Source organism: Piliocolobus tephrosceles, chromosome 19, assembly GCF_002776525.5.
Source record: "Piliocolobus tephrosceles isolate RC106 chromosome 19, ASM277652v3, whole genome shotgun sequence".
Taxonomy (NCBI): Eukaryota; Metazoa; Chordata; class Mammalia; order Primates; family Cercopithecidae; genus Piliocolobus; species Piliocolobus tephrosceles.
In genome coordinates, this window is record NC_045452.1 from 32,017,435 (window position 1) to 32,033,843 (window position 16,409).

Here is a 16,409-nt window from a genome sequence, read left to right on the forward strand (position 1 = left end):
AGCTGCTGAGCTCTGGGCCCAGGCACACCCCTGCCAGTCACTCGCCAATGCCAAGAGTGAGGCAGGTGCCCCAGCTGCGAAACAGACAAACCCCACCTGCCTGTCTCGGGCTGTGGGGGCTCAAATGACATCATACCCTTCTGGATTTTGAAGACACACAAGACAATGCTCCTCCCTAAAGGCCCCCTGAGGGGGTATCATCCTCTCGACAGTCATCAGGGGCCTGGTGAGACAAGCAACAGAGCGCCTGGGCACCCCGACACCTGTAAGGCACCCTAAGATCCAGGCACACACCCCAGTACCCAACAAGCATCCCAGACTTCCAGACAGAAGCCCCAAGATCCAGACAGATACCCCAATACCCAGCAAGTATCCCAGACATCCAGAAAGGAGTCCCAGTGCCAGGACAGGCATCCCAGCACTCAATACTCCACAGGTAACCTATGCCCAGACAGGTGACCCAATGCACTGCCCCGGAAGCTCCTGCAGTCCGCACTCACGGCTCCGACACGTGCCAGGGGCCTGTGCAAGTCTTACTGAACGAGGGAGTAGTACTGCTGTGTCAGGTCCTCCCACTCGGCCTCGGTGAGGTCCTCCGCGGCGTCCGCCGACGTGTCGATGTCCTCATGCTCCAGCTGCCCCAGGTAGGCCTGGCACACCTTGCATGCGATGTCCACAAGCTGTCCCGGGAGACCCCTGAGCTTTGCCTCAGCATTTTCGGCATCTGAAACCCAGACACAGGCACGTGGAGTGGGAACCCCACCCAGGGACAGTCCTGCCCACCTCGAGGGGTAAGGCCTAAAGCCATGGGCAAAGTCCGCTCCACTCCCTCTGTGCCCCAATACCCAACAAGTATCCCAGACCCCCAGGCAGGCACGCCAATACCCAACCCAGCTTCTCTGGGCAGCCACCCTGGATGTCACGCCTCCGTCTGGGCAGGTGACTTCCTCCCTCCTGAATGGCTCTGTGAGTGCTATGTCCTCACAAGAAACATATGCACCCCGCCGCTAGACCCTCAGCTCCTTGGCGGGCCCCGCCGCTAGACCCTCAGCTCCTCGGCGGACCCCGCCGCTAGACCCTCAGCTCCTCACAGTAGCAATTACTGATAAGTTCAACGTCATTAAAATGAAAAACTTCTGTTCTGTAAAGGACAATATCAAGATGTCAAGACAATGAGAAGACGAGCCATAGATTGGGAGGAAATACTTGCACACATCTAATAGAGGAATATTACCTAGAGTATACAGAGAACTCTTGAAACTCAACAAGAAAATATAAATTTTATTTTTTATTTTTATTTTTTTAAGACAGAATTTTGCTCTTGTCGCCCAGGCTGGATGGCAAGATCTTGGCTCACTGCAACCTCTGCCACCTGGGTTCAAGTGATTCTCCTGCCTCAGCCTCCTGAGTAGCTGGGATTACACGTGTGTACCACCATGCCTGGATAATCTTGTATTTTTAGTAGAGATGGGGTTTCACCATGTTGGCCAAGCTGGTCTCAAACTCCTGACCTCAAGTGATCCACCCACCTCAGCCTCCAAAGTGCTGGGATTACAGGTGTGAGCCACTGCACCCAGCCAGGAAACAATTTTAAATGAGCAATCTGAACAGACACCTCACCAAAAATACATACAGATGGAAAACAAGCATATGAACACATGCTCGATACCATATACCGCTATGGACTAGCAATTGCATATCTACAAATTTTTTCTATAAAATATCCTCAGAAATTCACAAGGAAATGGAGGCTGGGCACGCCTGTAATCCCAGCACTTTGGGAGGCTGACACAGGAGGCTCGCTTGAGCCTGAAAGTTTGAGACGAGCCTGGGCAACACAGTGAGACCCTGTCTCACAACAAAATCATGACACTAATGAGACACTAACACAGACCTGGGAGAATGCTGCAAACAGAACACTGACCACATCAAAGGCTGGTGAGGATGTGGAGAATAGGAACTCTCCCTCATTGCTAGTGGGAATGCAAAATGGTGCAGCTACTTTGGAAGACATTCTGGCAGTTTCTTACAAAATGAAACATACTCTTGCCATGCCACCCAGTAAGTGTATTCTTTGGTATTTACCCAGATGAATTCAAAACTCATGGCCACACAAAGACCTGCACACAGATATCAAGAGAAACGTTATTCATGATAGTCAAAACCTGGAAGTGACTGAGATGCCCTTCAGCAGATGAATAGATAAGTAAACAGTGGTGGATCCAGATAGTGGAATATTACTCAGCCCTAAAAAGAAATGAGCTCTCAAGTCATGAAAAGACCTGGAGGAATCTGAAGTGCATATTCCTAAGTCGAAGAAGCCCATCTGAAAAGGCTCCATGCTACGTCGTTCTAACCGAACGGCATTCTAGAAAAGGCAAAACCACGGAGACAGGAAAAACATCAGTGGTAGCCAGCAGCTCTGGGTGGGGGGATGAAGAGACAGAGCACAGGGAGTTTTAGGGCAAGGGATCGTCTCTGTCTGATGTTGGAATGGTGGATACACGGCATCATACATTGTCCAAGCCTGTAGAATGTATAACACCATTTGGGTTACCATGATGTGTCACTGCAGGTTCACCAATTGTGTTAAAATCATTAATTAGGCCGGGTGCGGTGGCCTGTAATCCCAGCACTGTGGGAGGCCGAGGTGGGTGGATCACCTGAGGTCAGGAGTTCGAGACCAGCCTGGCCATCGTGGCAAAACCCCGTCTCCACTAAAAATACAAAACATTAGCCAGGCGTGGTGCTGGGCACCCAACTACCCGGGAAGCTAAGACAGGAGAATCGCTTGAACCCAGGAGGCGGAGGTTGCAGTGAGCCAAGATCACACTATTGTACTTCAATCTGGGTGACAGAGCGAGACTCCATCTCAAAAAAAAAAAACCATTAATTAGGAGGCCATCAGACTGAGGTGGCCCAAGTGACCTGGTCTCCAACAAGCGCAAACCACAACCTAACTCAGAATTGAAAACGAAACTTAAGCACAGCCAATCACAGGCAGCCAGCTGGGAACCAGTTGTCACTCAGCACAAACAAGGCCACCGCTCTAGCGTTCACCAATCAGGATTTATTTCCTCCGTTTCCACATTTACCTAGAAGGGTTTTCCCCTCGGTGGAGCCCTGCAGCCGTCTGATTGGCACAAATCACTGTTTGCTCAAATACACTCTAAAAGTTTAATGCACCAACGTTCATCTGTCAACAGCTGAAACGCACTGCTTTGGCGGGGGATGCTGGCGGTGGGGGAGGCACGGGGGCAGCGGAGTGTGGCAAATCTTGTACCCTCTGCTCGGCTGTGCTGTGACCTAAAACTGCTCTAGAAAGTACATTTTATTAAAACCAACCACCACAAAAAAGATTTGGGTTTTGTCCAAAAACACGACGGCTGGTTCACATCCCTGGACCACCCGGGGCGCCTCTCCCTGGGGCTTCCTGTGTCCTCTCCCATGGGGCCCCTTTGGGGAGACTCAGGATGCGGCATCGTGGTGGCCGTGGGGCAGGGCAGGCTTCTGACCACAGGCTGGAACCACGTCCACGGCACGGGACTGTGGTGGTGAGTGTGGGACTTGGATGTCCCAGGGCTGCTTTAACAGCCAGGTGCTTTACAAACGGGGTGACTTTGACATTTAGCCCCACGGTTAGAAGAGAAAACCCATTTGCCACGAGAATCGAGAGTCTGAGGCATCGCTGCATCTGGTCCCGGCTGCCGCGACCCTCAGGACTGACCACACCCAGGAGGCGGGAGGGCCCCTGTGGAGGCCGCGAGCTCTAGTGGCCCGGCCCTGCCCTGCCCCGGCCCAGCGCACCTTGCCTGCTGCTCAGGTCGCTGCTCCCGGCCTCCTCCCTCCGGCCCCTGGGCTTGCTCCTGCCGCTCCTGCTGCAGCTCTGGTGGCTGACCACCCACTTGAGGATGCTGGATGCCATGGTGCGCCGGAAGTCTTCTGAAAAGACAGCACGGCCTCGCCCCGTCTGCCCGAGCCAGGACTGGGGACTGGAGATGGGGCCAGGGCAATAGACGCTCCCCGACCCGCCCCACTTCCCGCCCTCACAGCCAGTGGGGCCCAGGCCTGCTCCCACACCCCCACTCTGCCCGCCCTTCTCCCTGCAGCGCCTCTGTTTGCAGCCATCCAACTGTACCCCTTGGCCTCCAACCACGGAGCTGGCCTTGCCCCAGCTGCTCGCCGCACTGTCCACAGGCCTAGTGCAGAACCACACACTCCCTGCCTGCCTGCCCTCCCTCCCCGGGGTCCCTGGCCCCTGTACTGCCACAGCCATGGCCATGGGAGGCCTCTCTCCGGTCCTCTGTCCTCAGACCCTGACCCATCAGTCTGTCTCAGCACCAGGGGGATCTTTCTAGAAGCCTCTCTGCTGACCACCCTGGGGTCCTCTGCCATCTCCTCACTTACCCAGGAATTCCTGCTGCTCGCTCTGGGTGCAGAGGCTGTAGCAGCGCGGGAAGAAGGAGTCGGGGTTGGCCGGGACGTACCAGGGCAGGCTCCGCATGTTCACGCACAGCCCGATCTCCAGAGACAGCGGCACGTTAGGTACGAGGGGCAGCTCAGCTCAGCTCCGCCTCGCTCACAAGGCGAGGACGGGCCGTCCACCTCGGACTTGCCTGGCCATGGGGCACCACACAGCACCCCTAGGGCAGATCCCGCCCCCCCAGACACACGGTCCCCCAGGGCCCCAGGCCGCCCCCTCCAGCCGGTCCCAGCAGTCGGTAGGTGGATGTGCAGGCCAGGCTCAGAGCATCCTTGAGGCAGTGGGGGGCGTGGCAGGTCCCGAGGAATGGGGAGGCTGCAGCTGAGGGCACCGAGGGCAGTGGGCACTGGGGCTCCCTCCAGGCCCCTAAATGGGCCACAGGGTGTCCCACAGCTCAGGCCCCAGGAGAGGGAGGACCGGCTGCCGAACCCGGAATGCGGCCACACGCCCAGCACTGCCCACCACACACGATGCAGCACTCGCCGTTAGAGAGGCATATCATGAAGTCCCCGCACCCCAACGTCTGGTCTGTCACCCCGTTAAGGAAAAAAGTGGCCGGCCCCCAGAAAACACAGCACACGCTGACTGGCTCTGCACACAGGGTCTTTGAAGGGGCCGTGTTTCCAGAAGCAGCACTGGCGCTGGCCTGACCCTGGGGTATTACGTGCAGCAGGGAGCCTTGTCCCACACCTCCGCCCCACGCTGTGCTGAGGCAGCCGCACCTGGACTGTTGAGAGGGACCTCTGTGCCAGGAAAGCCCCTCTTCCCGGACCCCTCCCTCAGCAGGGTCCCCACACCCTGCGTCCTGGGCAGGCCCCAGCCCTGGGCCTTGGTGGGAAGGGTATGGAAGCTGCCTTGTGCAGGGCTGGAGGCCGGGGGAGGCGGGGGAGTGCCCAGTGCTGCGGGGAGCGGCACCTTTTCCCCTGGGGACCCACGGCCCTTTCAGCACCCAACGCCCTGAGGCAGCCCCCACTCAGCCCCATCTTTGGCCTCTGTGCTCTGAGGAGGGGGCTTCTGTGGCCCCGGATTCACCCAGAGACACAGAGCAAAGGGCACAGGGGTGCAGGGAGTGGGGTGGGCACTGAGGGATTCTGGCCACGGCCTTAGACCAGGAGTCCTGGGAGGCGCCCAGGCGGTGGCTGGTGGCTGCCGATGGCCACCCATGGTCACTGACCAGCCACCGAGGGTCCCTAATGGCTGCAGAAGCCCCTCCCCACCACCCTTGCCGGCTCCCACTATGCCCAAGCAGCCGGCTCACCTTGGTGGTGAAGGAGGCTGTCTTTGCGTAGTGGTTCAGCATCTGGTCGCAGGTCAGGCTGTGATAGTCAATGGCGTCCCTCTTGATGGTCCAGAGGAGGTACGGCATCTCGTTTTTTACCAACCTAGACTGGCAAGAAGAAAGTCTTTATTGATGCTCAGCATCCAAGGTTCACACCAGCCAGGACGGGACAGAGCGAGGCGACCATCAGCAGATACATGGCGTGCAGCGTGAGGATCCCAGCTGGGCTCTGCTGCGGGCAGTAGTGCTCCTTGTGCTCCTCCTGTGCACGGGATGTGGGGCGCAACCAGGACCACGCAGGGTTTCCACGGAGGGACCTCGGGCTCTGGGGAGCCACCCCTGATGTGGGGCTGCAGGTGGGGCCTGAGCCCTCCGCATGGGGTCTGCGTGGGTGTGGGGACGCACCACTTGCCGAGATGACATGACACTTCATAAGCCAGAGCTCACAGTCCCCAGGACGGAAGCCCCCAGGCCTGCACTGTGGGCCCTGCGCACCCCTCCCTGAGCCCCAGGCTCTGGCCTCCTGCTCCTGCCCTGCTGATAGAGGGGCTGGGCGTGGAGCTGGGGGCGTGTGGTTGGTGCTTTTCTGTTTACAAAACGGCATCTGTTAAGTCAAAATTCCAACCAGGCTGGGTGCAGTGGCTCACGCCTGTAATCCCAACACTTTGAGAGGCCAAGGCGGGTAGATCACTTGAGGCCAGGAGTTCAAGACCAGCCCGGCCAACGTGGTGAAACCTCGTCTGTACTAAAAATACAAAAATTAGCCAGGCATGGTGGTGGGCGCCTGTAATCCCAGCTATTCAGGAGGCTGAGGCAGGAGAATCACTTGAACCTGGGAGGCAGAGGTTGCAGTGAGCTGAGATCACACCATTGTACTCCAACATGGGCAACAGAGTAAGACTCCATCTCAAAACACGCCCCCCCCAAAAAAAATATGTGTGTGTGTGTGTGTGTGTGTAAATAATAGCACACTAGCTGCTAACCACTAACCACTGTGTACGGGGTGAGAAACAGCATCACCAACAGAGGCGAAGTCCCCCAGCCACCCCCACCAGGTAACTGCCACCTGCAGCTGTCTCTCCTCCAGGCGCAATGAGCAGAGTGTTTCTGTCTCTCCAGAATGCATGTGTTACAATCCTCAGCCTCAGGGCGATGGCATAGGAGGCGGGCTTTAGGATTAAGTCATGAGCCTGAGCCGCTTACGATGGGCTTGCACCCTTACAAAGAGGCCCCAGAAAAACCCTTGCCTCTGTGTGAGGACGCAGAGAGAAGCCAGTTGCCCGTGAACCAGGACACTCTCAGAGCACCCAGCCACGCTGCCCCTGACCCAGACTCCAGCCTCCAGAACAGTGAGGAACGTTCTGTTGTGTCCACACCACTGCCCACGGACCTGTGGGAGCCGCTGGAGCACCCACGACGCTCTATGGGAAAGGCACTGGCTCCAGGAACCTGGAAGGACGAGCTCACGGGCCGTGTAGGAAGCGCCTAATCAAGTCTGGGCCCATTTCTCTGTTTGTCTTTTCATTGCTGATTTGTGAGTTCTTCATACATTCTGGACATTTGATCTTTTAAATTTTAAGTACTGCAAATGTCGCCTCCCACTCTGGTTTCTCTTTCGTCCTCTTCATGGTGGAGGGTTGGGAGCCCTCAGGGACTAGACTGGGCTGGGGAGGTGGGGAGGGGCATACTGCCGTGGTGCTGGAGACCCCAGCTCACTCGCTGGCCAGGCCCCATCCTGCAACACACCGGCCGAGCTGTCCAAGCCCTGCTGGGCCTCAGTGCCCTCAGCTTCCACGTGCACGCGGCAAGCCAGCCTGGTGTGGGTGGAGGGGAGCTGGGAGGACAGGGTCCGCTCACTGCACAGCGGCTCATCCAGCACCAAAGGGCTCGCCCCACCCCTGGGGGCAGCCAGGCCTTGCTGCCTAGTCAAAGGGCCCTGCTGTGACTAGGGCTTTGCCCCCGCTGGGCTGCCAACCCCCCAGGACATGGGCGAGTGGGCATGGAGCAGGGTGGTGGTGTGAGAAGCCTTGGAGAGGCGCGGCTGACCACGATGCACGCAGGGGACGTACCATCACGTTGTGGATGTCGTCTGTTTTCTCCAAGGCCATTTCTTGATTTTCTTTGACTTTGCCACATGTAACATCTGCCAACGAAACACGGGGAGGCCTGAACATGGAGCCTCAGCCAGACTTCCCGCTCCGTGTCCGTTACCACCACCGCAGGCAGGACAGCAACTTGTTCACTTCCAGAAACCTTGCTCCAGGTGGGGCCTTGCCCTGGTGGAGCAGGTGCCTTTGTGGGTCCTGAGTCAGGCTCGGGGCGCTCTGGCAGTCCCCACACATCCAGTGAGCGTCCACTGCATAGAACCTCCCCACGGCTGTGACAGGGCTTAGGGGCCCGGGATTCCTGGAGGCCCAGGTGTCCCTGGGTGTGGAACGGTGGAGACAGCCCGGGATGGGGGTGGGAGTGATAGAGGCTGAGGGGCCACGGGCAGGGGTGGAGGAGGAGGGGGACATTTGATCCGGGTCTCAATGAGGCCAAGAGGACACAGACACAGCTGTGCAGATGTCAGCCAGGAGCAGCCAGCGCCGCGGGGGCCTGAGGAGTGGATTTGGGGACCTGGGGCTGGAGGAGGGACGGCCGGGGCCAGGCAGAAAGAGGATGACAGAAATCACCCGGGCAGGAGGAGGCCTGGACAGGGGCCACAGGGACTCTGAGAAGGGAGCAGGGCTGGGGACTTGAAAGAGTTTGCCTGGCGCGACCGCCTGGGGTGGGGAGGCCAGGAGGGCGATGGAGACCTGGGGTCGGAGACACCCCATCAGGCACACCAGGACCGAGGGGCAGGAGCCACAGTCAGGCCAGTGCCAACTCCCCCTGCCTGTGACAGACGCACACGCCCTGAGCTGAGACAAATACGCTACCAGCAACCCCAGCGCCTTCGTCCTCGACATCCGGAATGAACTTGGGCAAAAAGTGGAACTTCTTCTCCACCCAGCCCTTCCTTCGCAGAGCGGCCCGGACCACCGGGTAGTGTCCGTAAATAGAGAAAATCTTCTTCTCCTAAAATGGCAAGAGGACATTTTATTTTATTTCAATCATTTTTGGGGAAGAGGCAGACTTTGGTTGCATGGATAAGCTCTTTAGTGCTGGTTTCTGAGATTTGGGGGCATCCATCACCCAATAATGTAATTTTTTTTTTTTTTTTTTTTTTGAGATGGAATCTCGCTCTGTCACCCAGGCTGGAGTGCAGCCTGGCCAACATAGTGAAACCTCCATCTCTACTAAAAAATACAATCTCTACTAAATAAATCTCTACTAAAAATTAGCTGGGCATGGTGGCATGCACCTGTAGTCCCAGGTACTCGGGAGGCTGAGGCACAAGAATTGCTTAAACCTGGGAAGCAGAGGTTGTGGTAAGCTGAGATTGTGCCACTGCACTCCAGCCTCGGCAATAGAGCAAGACTTCATCTCAAAAATAAGTAAGTAAACAAAAGGTAACATCAGCCAAGTCCCCACAGGGAGGAGGCTGCAGCTCGGGGACACAGTGAGCCAGAGACCAGATGGACAGATTCCAAGTTCCAAAATAAATGTCCTTTTAAAAAAGTGTCCCCCCTCCCCAGAGTCCCAAAAGGAGCATTTACCTTGATAGCTTTTTCTGTTAATTGCCTTGCTATCTTATATCTGTCTAATCTGGAGGAAGAAGCCAAGTCTTGGGAAATTCCTTGTTTTAATTCTGCAAAAGAGAAAGAGGACATCAAATCAAAGGATAAGGCATCCAAGGCCGGGCGCGGTGGCTCACGTCTGTCATCCCAGCACTGTTAATCCCAGCACTGTGGGAGGCCGAGGTGGGTGGATCACCTGAGGCCAGGAGTTCAAGACCAGCTTGGCCAACATGGTGAAACCCCGTCTCTACTAAAAATACAAAAGTTAGCTGGGCGCGATGATTCAGGCCTGTAATCCCAGCATTATGGGAGGCCGAGGCGGGTGGATCACCTGAGGCCAGGAGTTCGAGATCAGCCTGACCAACATGGTGAAACCACATCTATACTAAAAATACAAAAGTTAGCCGGGCATGGTGGCTCATGCCTATAATCCCAACTGCTAAGGAGGCTGAGGCAGGAGAATCACTTGAACCGGGAGGTGGAGGTTGCAGTGAGCTGAGATGGCGCCATTGCCCTCCAGCCTGGACAACAAGAGCGAAACTGTGTCTCAAAAAAAAAAAAAAAAAAAAAAAGACATGCCTCTGACTAGGCCAGACATGAAATGGCATATTCTGAGGGGCGCCATCCATAAGCCAGCAAAATTCATCCACAGTCCACAGTGATGGAGACCAGAGCTGTGAGAGAGGGCGTGTGGCCGGACGCTGGTCCACGGAATGGTGGTAGAAGTGTCAGAGGTGTGTGAACCAGAGCAGCTCCATCTTGAATAGGGGCTGGGTAAAATGAGACTGCATTCCCAGATGGTGAAGGCGTTATAAGTCACAGGATGAGATAGGAGGTCGGCACAAGATACAGGTCATAAAGACCCTGCTGATATAAAACAGGTTGCCGTAAAGAAGCTGGCTGAGACCCACCAAAACCAAGATGATGATGCCAGTGACCTATGGCCATCCTCACTGCTACACTCCCACCAGCGCCGTCTCAAAAAACATAGATTGAATTAAATTAAGAAGTTCTGATGATCAAAAGGAAGCATGAAGTGACTGACAAGGCTGCATCCATCTGACAAAGAGCGTGAATCCAGGACATACAGAGAATTCCTCCAAGTCCATGAGGTCACAGCGCAATTTCACCGCGGCCTGCAGACCCAGAACCGCACTCCGGAAGGAAGAGCTCCAAGTGGCCAATAATCATGTGAAAAACAGCTCAACACTTTGAGCTGTCTGGAAATGCAAATTAAAACCAGTGAGATTTAATTAATGCAAATTAAAACCACACCCAACAGAGGGCCGGAGTGGCAGTGAGGACCCCCACTGCGGGTGGGGACAGCGGACCTGGGGGGGGCCACCGGAGCTCTCAATTGGGCCCTTAAATGGTTGGGGGACCTTCTAAAGCTAAGCATGTGCCCGCCCTGTAACCCAGCCATTGACCCCTAGGGAGCATTTACCCACGCAACGAAGACGAGCCTGAAGAGGGCAAGGGCAGGAAGGAAGAGAAACGCGAGTACAGGGCCCCCCATGACCCACCAAGGGAGCCCTTCACACCTACATGTTTAATTTCCCAGTTTCCCAAGAAGCTGGACAGTGAGATTGGGGTGCAGGAGGCAGGAGCCAGCACCCCCCAACACTCCTGGGGTCCTATGCCTGGACCGTCCAAGAGAAGGCGCCTGGTTCTACAGCTCAGGGAAGTGCCCGCCCCCAGATTCTCCGATTTCCTGGCAGCAGGCTGCAGCCAGCATTGCCTCTGAGCCCGGGAGCTGCAGCACTGCTCTGGGTGAGCGATACCCACTATTTTCTCTCCCGTCTCCGTTGGAAGAAGCCGACGACAGCCCCTTCTTCTCTGGCTCCATGCTGGCCTCCGACAGCTCGCCCTTTGCTCCTCTGGCCCCTAAAGGAGAGGGTGTGGTGGTTATGCAGTAACCTGGAGGGTGTAGGGGGCCCTGGGGATGGAGAGGGTTCTGAGGCCCACGCTGAGGATCAGGTCTGGGTTGGGGATTAAGTCTGGGTTGGGGGTCAGCTCTGGGATTGGGGTCAGGTCTGGGTTGGGAGTCAGCTCTGGGGTTGGGGTCAGCTCTGCATTGGGGTCAGGTCTGCATTGGGGTCAGGTCTGGGGTTGGGGTCAGCTCTGGGGTTGGGGTCAGCTCTGGGGTTGGGGTCAGCTCTGGGTTGAGGGTCAGGTCTGGGTTGGGGTCAGGTCTGGGTTGTGGGATCAGGTCCGGGGTTGGGGGTCGGGGCGGGGGGGTGGGGGGGGGGTGGGGGGGGGGGGGAGGTCTAGGTTAATGAGGAGAGGTATGGGGTTCTGAAGGCAGAGGGGAGTGGACAGTTGTGGAGTTCCCAGAAGGAGGAAGGTGGGGAGAACCGCTCTGGGCTTTCGAGTGCGGGCCGGTGGGTAGAGTTGGGCAGGTGTGGAGGGGCAGTTCTGTGGTTCGGAGCGAGGATTCCGAGTCTGGGATTCCTAGAGGGAGGCATCTAGAACTCGGAAGCCCGGGGCGGGGAGAGGGCGTGGCCTGGGTTTCGGGATGTGGGGGGCGGGTCTGGGGTTCCGAAGGCAGGTGTGGGGGAGGGATCCGGCCTGGGATCGGAAGCGCGGACGAGCCTGGGGTTCCGCGGTCGGGGGGTCGTGCTCACCGGGGACCGGGTCAGTGGCTCGCACCGCGCCGCCCGGCGTCCTGGGGTTGCCGGGGACAACGTGCTGGGGCGGCCACGAGCTTTGTGCACCCCCGGTGCGGCGGCTGCTGGGCCCGGGGCCTGGGGCTGTGCGGCGGCGGCGGCCCCGGGGCGTGGGGCTGCGCGGGCGGCGGGGGACGCGGGGGCGCTGGGGGCTGCGGCGTGCGGGGGGCGCGGGCCCGGACGGGTAGCCGTCGGCGGCGCTTGGGCTGCGCCCGGGTTGGGGTCGGGGTCCCGGGCTGCTGTCGGAGCAGGCGCGGTTGCGGGGTCCGGGGCGCGGGACGGTGCGCCCCATGGTGCCCGCGGGGGAGGGCCCGAGGGTGGCCCCAGGTCATGCGCTGCGGCCCCGCGCCCCCCTGGGAAGGTCACACTCAATCCCCCACCAGGTCACAAAGACCCGCGGGTCACATCCTGCCCCTCCCCTCAGGCCTCCCAGGCCCGCCGGGCCTCCTCGCCCTCCCCGGGGCCCTCACGCCACCCCGTCTCCCGGGGCCCTGCCCCACGCGAGGCTGGAGCGGCGGGGCGAGGACGCCGCGGACGCTTCGCTCCTCCCGGGCTACGCGCTGCGGGTCCTGGTTGTTGGGGGCGACGGGGTGACCGCAGCAGCGCCCCCGTCCTGCGGTGGAACCTGGGAGGGCCTTGGTGTCCGCAGAACCACTCGTGGGGTCCCACGCCGCTGTCCCCCGGGTGTTCTGAGCCCACCCAGGTCCACACGGCCCGTGTCCTATCCCCTCCGACCCCGCAGATCAGATCACCCCACCCCCCATGGCCCCGCCAGGGGTAGCTCGTGTCTCATCCGGCACCTTGGGGTGGGGGTAGCAAAGACACACCGGCCCCACCAGGACCCTCACTCACGGCAACTTTCCAAAGCCTAGATGTCTTTATTTGGTTTTGAATCAACTTTATTTTGCATTTAACTTCCCAAGATATCCCAAAAGGGAGGTTCTGCCCCGAGTCTGAAGGGACTGGTTGGGGACTTGAAGGGCCCGGAGTGGTTGCGTCCCCTGGCCGGGGTGGTTCCTTTCCAGCTCCCTCCCTCTTCCCCCAGGAATGCCACTGGGCCCTCACCCGCCCCCAGGACTGGCCTCTAGGGGTTACACAAATCAGTGAGTGAAAAGCTGGCCCTCCCTTCACCCGGCCCTCCTCCCTGTGTCCCGAGGGAGAGCCGACCCTGCTGAGACCCAACATTAAACAGCCACAGCCACGTCTACAAGGCAGCGTTTATTGCTCAAGCGTATTAAACCAAAACGTAGATTGAAAGAGACAGTTCTTTTAAACCCCATTTGTCTGGATTTTTTAGCGCTCTAAAATAAGAAGGTGAAAGCCAGTAAAAACGCTCCAAGTGCCTAATTCTGGCTCTGAAACTTGAGCTCTCTGGTCTACCCCCAAGACGACATCAGTACTGTCCCTGTGGCTCCCACCCCATTCCCAGGAGCAGACCCCACCGGCCTCCAAGCTGCAGGGAGGTGGGAGTGTCCTGCAGACGGGGCGGGGTCTGTATCCGGTGCCAGTAGGAGTGGCCTCTCCTCTCCCACAGTGGCGCTTGTTTGGGACCTTGGCCAAAGCGTTTGCCCGGCCCCTGTCTCTGTCCTTCAGGAGCTGCTGAGGGCTGCAGAGAGGGACTGGCTTGTCCCCTCTCAGAGCAGCTGGGGAGACGTCTTGCCTGCATTCCCCTCGAATGGTTGAAAATAATGATCCCACTTGTTGTGAACACCATGAAGGTATCTTGGCAGCCAGAGTTACTCCTGCTCAGCAGTGGGAAACCTGGGAGGGTCCTCAAACCTAGCAGGTAGCGCCATCCAACTGCATCTCCCAGGCCTCCTGGTTCTTTGATCCCGATGGCCCCAGGCCACAGAATGCATCTCTGGGCCTTTCCAGCAGCCCATGGGGGACCAGTCAATACACGCGAAGGCAGTAAAGGGAAAGGTCATGTGTTCTCAGACCAGAAGGAAAGAAACAAAACCACTGTGAAGAAAAACACCTGCTGGAAAGTAATGACCAAAATAACAATATTCCTAGTTTCACAGTCACCCCAACTCACTGCAGATTTACTGCTGTGTCAGCTGGGAGGATCCAGGCGCCCTCAGGGAAGAGGAGATGCAGGGAACCCACTTGTGGCCATGGCGCTATCCAAAGCCAGTGTTATTCTCACACCCAGCTGTCCCTGCAGTCTGGCAGGTGGGCAGTGACCGCCTGGGCTGTACCCTAAGACCCCAAAACAGCAGAGATGGAGAAGACCGCTGGCCCTGGGGCCTTCTCAGTGAGGATCAAGACAAAGTACTTGCTAGGAGGTAGAGGGGGCTGGGTGAACCTGTGAGGATTCCTGGGCTCTGACCTGATCTGTCCTGCATTTTGAGTAATGGGAGCAAACACAGAAGGGAGGGGCTCAGCTTCCCCCGGTCACTGGGGCCAGGGAGTCACCAGGGCCAGGAAGACGTGGTCCAGCCCGTTTACAAAGCCTTACATGCGGTCCCACCCCCAAGAACACTGCCTGTCACAGCAGTGGCCACATGGCACTCCAAGCTGGGCATGACAGTGCCCAGGATGTGGGCAGTGCCCGGGATGTGGGCCAGCCACTGTGGTGGCGGATTCCTCTAGAATGACTGGGTCCACGTAGGAAGACAGGGCAGGCGACCCAGTGTGGACCGGTGTGGATTTCACCTGGGAGAGCAGTGGCAGCCCGTGTCACTTGCACCTGGGCTCTTCAGGAGGGGCCCCCATGGCTCCCGGGCCAGGACAGAGGTGCCCAGTCTTGTTCTCACTGTCCAGGAAGAGCCGCTGGGCAGGCTGAGCCTGGGGCAGGTGCACCTTGCAGGGAAGTAGGTAAGATCCCACTGGGCTGACTGAGCACCCAGGATAGACCCGAAGAGTAGAGGGAAGAAGCCGGGTCAGAGTGGGCAGGAGACACGGGGACCCACAGTCTGACCCCCGGTCAGGTCCAGAGAGCCCACTCCAGCCCAGGCCATGAGAGAGGCAGGACGTGGAGCTGGGGCCTGCTCAGTGGTGGGGCTCTCAGAGGCAGAGCCAGGGGGCCCTTCCTAGGCCTGGGAAGCTGTGGCCATGCTCCTGCTGTTAGGACACGGGAGCCCTTGGCACTGACTGATCTGGCTGGGACACAGACTAGCCAACATTGGCCTATTTTAAAATTAAACTACCCTAGGAAGTGAAAACCCCACTGCAGCCTGGTCTGCCCTCACACAAGGGAAAAGAGGTGTTAGAAGCAGTAGCTCAGGGCGATTAGGGTTGTGCGTTTCCGTGCTTGGGGCCAGGCTGGGCACTGCCACCCAGTTTCTGCATCCGGGGGTCACTGGGCCATCTGCACCACGACGGCTCTCCAGGCTTTCTCCTTGTCAAACTCCTTCAGCGGGCTCCTGGCCACCTGCGACCGAGACAGGAAAGGTGTTACTTCACCAGGACCACCTGTGCGGCGGGAAGCTGGACACGCCACTCGGCCACAGGCAGCCAGCAGCCAGCATTCTTTTAACTTCAGAAGTTTTCTTTGAATGCGAAGGAAGTGGGGGAACTAACCCCTGGGCCTCTATGGAAAGAGACAAAGGCCTTTACTCCCTCACTGTCCCAGAAACGCCCGCGTCCCCACATCCGCAGTCTCTACGGAGCCTGGGATGGAGCAGCCCTTCACTCGGCCCCTTGCCCTGGCTCTGGGGCGGGGGGCAAGGGAGGCCCCCCAAGGGTGGGCATGTGCCTGACGGCCGAGGAAGAACACACTTAAGGCAGAGGTGACCAGATCCCTCCAGGCACAAGGGAGGACAGCACCAGCCCCAGCTGACTACCTGCGCCCCAGCCGCCCACCCTGAGCCCCGGGACCAGCAGTTCTGGGATCTGGGGAGAGCGCCTCATGCATCCGACTCTGGGCCTTGCTAGTCATGACAGAAACCCAGGTGGGTCTCATTTCAGGCCCAGGGACTGCCGTCCTAGCAGGGAGATTGACCACAGCCAGGCAAAACAGCAGCAAAGCAGCTGAGGAGGCAGGTGAAGGGAATGTCAGTGGGGAGCGTGGAGGGTGGGGGCGACTGGGTCAGCTGAGAAACGAGCCAAGGGCAAGAGGGCGTCTTCCAGGACTTAGCGGGCACCGGAGGCTCTGCACCAAGACTCTGAGGCCGGTGGTGTGCCAAACACAGGAAGGCAGGGTACGCAGGGCAAGAGCAGCGGCCGGTCCGCCCAGGGTGGCCTGGAGGTGGGGCAGGACTCAGAACCCCGCTGAGAGGGGGGCCTGGAGGTGGGGCAGGACTCAGCCGTGCTGAGAGGGGGCCTGCAGGTGGAGCAGGACTCAGAGCCCGCTGAGAGGGGGGCCTGCAGGTGGA

At 58.5% G+C, this 16,409-nt stretch overlaps 2 protein-coding genes across 2 annotated transcripts in view; both read right to left on the reverse strand.

The window, feature by feature from the left end:
- TTLL8 (tubulin tyrosine ligase like 8) overlaps positions 1-12,116 on the reverse strand; it is a 30,134-nt gene extending 18,018 nt beyond the window's left edge. The window contains exons 1-9 of the mRNA XM_023221613.2: positions 12,049-12,116; positions 11,210-11,308; positions 9,404-9,495; positions 8,684-8,822; positions 7,832-7,905; positions 5,742-5,870; positions 4,408-4,522; positions 3,808-3,942; positions 538-724 (exon numbers count right to left, since the gene is read on the reverse strand). Of these exons, the coding sequence (XP_023077381.1) occupies positions 538-724; positions 3,808-3,942; positions 4,408-4,522; positions 5,742-5,870; positions 7,832-7,905; positions 8,684-8,822; positions 9,404-9,495; positions 11,210-11,270 (932 nt within the window). The 5' untranslated portion in view covers positions 11,271-11,308; positions 12,049-12,116. The remainder of the gene's footprint in view (positions 1-537; positions 725-3,807; positions 3,943-4,407; positions 4,523-5,741; positions 5,871-7,831; positions 7,906-8,683; positions 8,823-9,403; positions 9,496-11,209; positions 11,309-12,048) is intronic.
- A 1,301-nt stretch (positions 12,117-13,417) lies between these two features.
- Positions 13,418-16,409, reverse strand: part of MLC1 (modulator of VRAC current 1) — a 25,909-nt gene continuing 22,917 nt past the window's right edge. Inside the window, exon 10 of the mRNA XM_026448140.1 lies at positions 13,418-15,466. Within this exon, the coding sequence (XP_026303925.1) occupies positions 15,392-15,466 (75 nt within the window). The 3' untranslated portion in view covers positions 13,418-15,391. The remainder of the gene's footprint in view (positions 15,467-16,409) is intronic.